Below are 5,598 nucleotides of genomic sequence, written 5' to 3'. Positions count from 1 at the left end.
TAGATGGGGCAGAAAGCCCGAAGGTCCTGCCTCCTAGTGTTCTCCTTCATTGATCATGCCATGGGGTGGCCCTGGTATCAGAGTACTGGGGATCCCCGTTAGAGGTCCCTGAGTATCTGGGGTACTTGTGTGTCGAGCTCTGCAAGTGTCCAGAGATTCAAAGTCTGTAGGATCCAAAGCAAGGTCCTTCTGTGGACGTGCCTGGGAGTGCCAGGAACCTCAAGCGTGGGCCTCAGTCTCCGTCTTGATGGCCGGTTTGTAAATGACTCCCTTGTTGCTATCACCTTTTTTGCTGCTGGCACAAGAACACACAAGTCTTGTTAGTCAAAAAGGAGGAAGAGGGTCAGAGAGCAACATGACTCAACTGTGGAATGAGACACAATTTAGAAGTCAGATTCCTCTCTTGGGAACTTCTCCCCGATTCTGTGATCATGGGAGAGAATGTCCCAATTAATGGTTTAACCAAAAGAGAGTCTATTCATTTCTCAACTGTTCTCTTGGGCTCCATAATAAGGTTCTTGGTGACTTTATGTTTCATACCAGCAACAATACATTGGACTTGAGGAAAAACCAAACATCACAATAAACATGGACACAGGGCAATGCTAGCTAATATGAGTGAGAAATTAGGTTTCCCTTCATCTTCTTTTTTGGATTCCTAGAAGAAGAAAAATTAGATGTAAAGCTTAGAAGACAACTCACTAATTGGGTTTATGAAAATGTTGGTTGTTATTGTTAAGCGCCGTCAAGTCGGTTCCAACTCACAGTGACCATGTATAGGGTTTCCAAGGAGCGAGAATGAGTTTGAACCATTAACCTTGCCGTTCAAACCGATCTTGCAGTCCAGTGCTTTATCCCACAGCTCCACAGCACAATGGTACCTCCCCTCAATCAGGAGACTTGTTCGAGGTCATACAGTGAATTAGCAATGGCAGCAAGGCTGGTGCACACATGAACAATGACTCTTGACAACAGAGGTCTGAGCGCCAGTGTTTTGGGAAAAGCACTGCCAAACTAAATGTTGGTGCAGGTGACATGGGGTCTTCACTCTGCCTTCTCGGACAGACCAATTCTCATGGACATTCACATTCCAAGTCCAGGGGGAAAAAAAAAAACAAAAAACAACTCACCTCTTCTTCCTTCTGAAAAGCCAAATGGATACTCCCAAGACAATGCAAATGCCAAGAACGCCAGCCAGGGCCACAGAAAGGACGATGCCTGGTAAAGAGTCAGGGGGCATATCACATTATAGTACCCCCCCCCCCCCAACGCCATTCCTCTCCTCCCCACCATACACCGGGGTAAAATCAAGTGGCAGTGCACGAACATCAACAGAAAGGTGCTCTTTCCCCAACTCTGTTCTGATTCTGGGGTTCTGGCCTTTGGTTTAGCAGGACATGCCTGGAGTGTTTAGGGGCCATCTCTAAGTTGTAGTGAGAGGTTCTCACGTGTGCATAAGGATCCTCTGAAGAGCTTGTTTAACATGTAGACTCATTGAGCCTAGCCCTCAGAGACTCTGATTCTGTTTGTTTGGAATAAGGCCCAGGAATCTGCGTTTTAACTAAACGCCTCCAGCTGATGGCTGATGCAAGTGGTCCATGAACCACACTTTGAGGAACCCAATGAGAACTTACTCGGTTTAGCTTACTTTATTTAAGGCCCATTAGATGCCTGTTTATGACTTTGCCCCCAAATTCCATTGCATAGTCCTAAGCAATCCCAAACAACCAGTAGCCCATTGTCAGGCCAAGGTCCCGAACCTGCCACCCACCTGGACCCACACTGGGTCCAGGCATGTTTTTAAACCACTATGGCCAACAAAGGTCTTGAATAGGCTCTCTCAATGTGCCCATGCTATAAAGTGATTAGGTCTTTCATTAAGGGAGCATTTGATTGGCAATTCATCTCTGAATCAAAGAGTAACTTGAAATGAAGACCCATAGCAAGGAGGAGGGGTCAGGAGCTAGAGCGATAGCACAGAGGAGCAGAGAGGGTGGGCTGGAAGGGTCTCAGCCCATATCACACCCCAAATCACAGTGATCACCCAGCTGCACATGCACGGCCGGAGGGCCAACCACATACCCATACTCAGTCCTGCGTAGGTAAGGTCTTGCACTTAAAAGAGGGGAGGAAAAGACAGGAATCAACTTAGAGTCAAACTGCTGTGGATTTAACCAGTGTGTTGAGCAAAGCTCTACCTTTGGTTGGTTGGTGGTTCCGGGATTGTGCAAACCTTCAGGGATGTTCACCCTTGGCTCAAGTGACTGCCTGGTAGGGGGTGGGGGAATCATACCTTGATTCCCTCCTGCTCACGCTCCATACCACTGCAGTTCTCTTTGTTAGGGCAAAACTTCAGCTTTTAGCACAATGCAGTCAAAGAGGGAAAATGAGAGGAATCGGTTTACTTGGGTAGGTTACTCTTGACCTCTCCGGCACCTATCCCTCTTCCTAAGCAAGGTACCTCCCAGATTCTGGCTGGGTGGGGCTGGTGGAGCCCAGCTGGAACTTGTCATTGTATTTCTCCCCTATCCTGTATCCAGTCTTGTCTCCAGGGTTCAGTTCTGTTTTTGTTTTGGCCTTGCTGGACAAACTTGAGGAATTCCTCCACCACACTAGCCTTCCTTCTCTGCTATGTGCAAAGCGACTATTAAGAATTATGGCATCTTCCAAGCTTTGGTGGGAGATGGAAGGGTGAGTTAAGAGTCCTCAGTGGGGCTGTAACCATGCCCAGTGCCCAACTATATAAGTGAAATCCCAGTGGGCCCACCTTCTGGAGTGACACACAGGAGCCCAGCCTTGCAGGTTCCTCCAGGTTCTGACCTCCTCCCCATTCTCCAAATCGGGCCCTAGAGAGTCTCTGTTTACACCTACCCTTTTGTCTCCGTAGAAACCTCTAGTTTGTGGGGGAGGAGGTACGTGTTCTAACTTGCATTGGAAGCTGTTGCTGTGCAGATGGTGGCTGTCCAGCCCACCATACAAGATAGTGTGCCACCCATAGAGCCTGAATAGCAACTGAGACCCTAAGAGGCCCTGGCCACCTGTGAGATGCCTGCACAGTGCCAGGACCTCCATCCTCAGGGTGCTCAACACCCCTGGGAACCAGGCCTTGTCTGATGGCCTATGTCTGCCCCAGGAGCCAGTAGCCTTGCATCCTTTCCCTACTGCTGTCTTCTGCAATCTCATTGGAGCCCGCACAGCCTTGCCGGTCCAGGACTAGGCCCTGGAAGGCCCTGGTGTGGCTTTCCCAAGGAGGCCCCGACTGTGCTGAGGATGAGCAGAGCAGATGGAGGGAGGAGCTGTCTGTCTATCCTGCTCTTGCCGGCCACCAGCAGCAGCACAAAGCTCCCAAGTGGCAGAGAGTGGTTTCCCTGGCCAGAGTCACAGCCCAGACCGTGGCTTGGGCAGCTACGCAGGACATGAGTTCCCCCTGGAGGGCCTGCGGTGAGGGTGGGGGCAGGGGGCACCACTGCTTGCAAAGCACACACTCTTCCCTTCAGAGGCTGGCGCCTCTGTACAGCATAATTTTGATTTTTAAAAAAGGTACCCAGAGGCCTTGGTCCTCAGGATCTGAAATAACACCAGCCCACAAACAAACAAACAAACGTGAGTTGTGGTCTCTTTTCCAAGCCCTTTGATGAAATACACTTTTGTTCTTTGTCCCTAAAGCTCTAGATGCTTTGATGCCAAAGCAGTTCTCACCACCTGACCACTTGGCTGAGGGTCCAACCTGGACAGTTTCTAACACCGTCCCTTTCAGAGTCACCTTAAATATCCTAAGAGCCAAACAGCTGAGAATTCCAATCTGCAGAAAGTATCCCCCATGAGGAAGCTAAATCAAGTCTGTGGAAAGCAAGGCCCCATGACCCAGCATGGTGGCTTTTCTGGAGGGTCTGACTCTCCTCGTTCACAGTGCAGGGTCTTAAGCTGTCATAGTCCATAGCAACAGGCACATACAGGTGGTCCCCAACTTGTGACAGGGTTACGTTCCATCGACTCCACTGTAAGTCGGTTCTGACATATGTTACTTCCCTCTCTCTTTTCTGAAAGTTTCCATAGCCTGCTATATGGCAATGTTTTGAGCAGTAAATCATAACACGGAACATTTTTGGAGTGAACATCTGAGAATGACATCAGCAAATTATGTGCAGCAACACTGTATGTCGTCCATATTACTACTGATAAGATGTACAGAAACAAACAGATGGTTTTAGTGTGTTTCGTTGTACCTCCAGAGTGTCGTAAGTCGGGGACTATTTAATCCTCCTTGCTCCTGTTGTTGTTGTTAAGTGCCGTTGAGTCGGTTCCGACCCATAGCGACCCTGAACAGGGTTTCCGAGGCTGTAAATCCTTACGGGAGCAGAAAGCCTCATCTTTCTCCTGCGGAGCAGCTGGTAGTTTCGAACTGCTGACCTTGCAGTTCACAGCTCCTAGAGGACCATTTATCAAGGTCTAAACTGAGAGGCAGTGAAATGAAGCCAAGAAGCCAGGAAGACAAAGACAGCCCCAGACAGGGACAGATGCTTTTGAGACAAGATTTTGATGTAGCAAAACACAGCAGCTTTAACTGAGCAGGCAAATGTGTCTAGGCACTAAAGAAGAGGAATGCAGGCAATGGAATATTCTAATATTCTATGGCCTGATAAAGCTCAGGGCAGGAAGATATTGGAACACCGAGAGAGCACAAACCAACCATCAGGTCTTCTTCTGCAGAGATGGACAAGTCTGAGGAGATGGAACAGGGCCTAACACATTGAGGCAGATGCCAAAGCATCCTCCAACTGTAGCAAGAGGGAAAGACCTGGACACAGAGATACAGGGAGAACCATTCAAGGACCAACTAAGGAACTACACCTCAGAGGGAGCTGCCAAAGTCTGAATCATCACCTTTAGTGGGTTAGGACCCTGCCCCTGGGACGTGGAAGAGGACAGCCATCAGAGATGGTGTAGCGAGGGGCAGCCAAAGAAACTGGTTTCTTTTTCAGATTCCAAAAAATAAATGGCTGATTTCCAAATGAGGAGTAAGACAGGAGTTCCTCTGAAGAACAGCAAAGAAACTGAGACAGGCATGTTCACAGCAAGTCACTGGCTGAGAACTCTCCAAAAGGGGCCCTGCCCACAGCGCAGATGCATGGTGGGAGAGCTACCTGCTCCCCTTACAATGCTGGGGGCATGTGTCAGGGTGAGGGGAAGCACAAAGACACAGAGTTCACTGATGCCGGCCTCCTTCAGGAAGGTCCAGACACCTGAGGAGGTGGGTGAGACACTTGCCACGAGGGCAGTACTACCTGTTCTGAGCTGGTTCCAAGGCGGCAAGAGTTGCATCTTCTACTGGCATCGGGCTGGACCCAGGGACGCTGGTTAACTGCCTTTGAGGTCTCCTGAAGCCTCAAGTGTAAACACAGAACAGTCCAGACGGAGGAACAAGCACCTTGCTTATGCGGCCTGCAGTTCCAGGATGAAGGTCTAGTGTTCGCTAGATCTACTTGCATTCTGTTTGAAAGTGGAATAGTACCCTCCAATTCCTTTCAATATATTATTTTTAAAGTATGGACTGTTTTTGTAGGTTGGGTGTTACCTAGTGATAACTGTATATATATA

At 49.0% G+C, this 5,598-nt stretch overlaps 1 protein-coding gene across 2 annotated transcripts in view; it reads right to left on the bottom strand.

Moving 5' to 3' along the window:
- Positions 1-219: 219 nt before the first annotated feature.
- CA12 (carbonic anhydrase XII) overlaps positions 220-5,598 on the bottom strand; it is a 78,003-nt gene continuing 72,624 nt past the window's right edge. The window contains exons 9-11 of one of the 2 annotated variants that reach the window (XM_006831556.1): positions 2,083-2,115; positions 1,131-1,218; positions 220-292 (exon numbers count right to left, since the gene is read on the bottom strand). In XM_006831556.1, coding sequence (XP_006831619.1) covers positions 220-292; positions 1,131-1,218; positions 2,083-2,115 — 194 coding nt within the window. The remainder of the gene's footprint in view (positions 293-1,130; positions 1,219-2,082; positions 2,116-5,598) is intronic. The other variant, XM_006831557.1, reaches the window with a different exon arrangement.

Source organism: Chrysochloris asiatica, unplaced genomic scaffold, assembly GCF_000296735.1.
Source record: "Chrysochloris asiatica unplaced genomic scaffold, ChrAsi1.0 scaffold00004, whole genome shotgun sequence".
NCBI lineage: Eukaryota > Metazoa > Chordata > Mammalia > Afrosoricida > Chrysochloridae > Chrysochloris > Chrysochloris asiatica.
The sequence above is the reverse complement of the archived record's forward strand: the minus strand, read 5'-3'. Positions and strand labels throughout refer to the sequence as shown.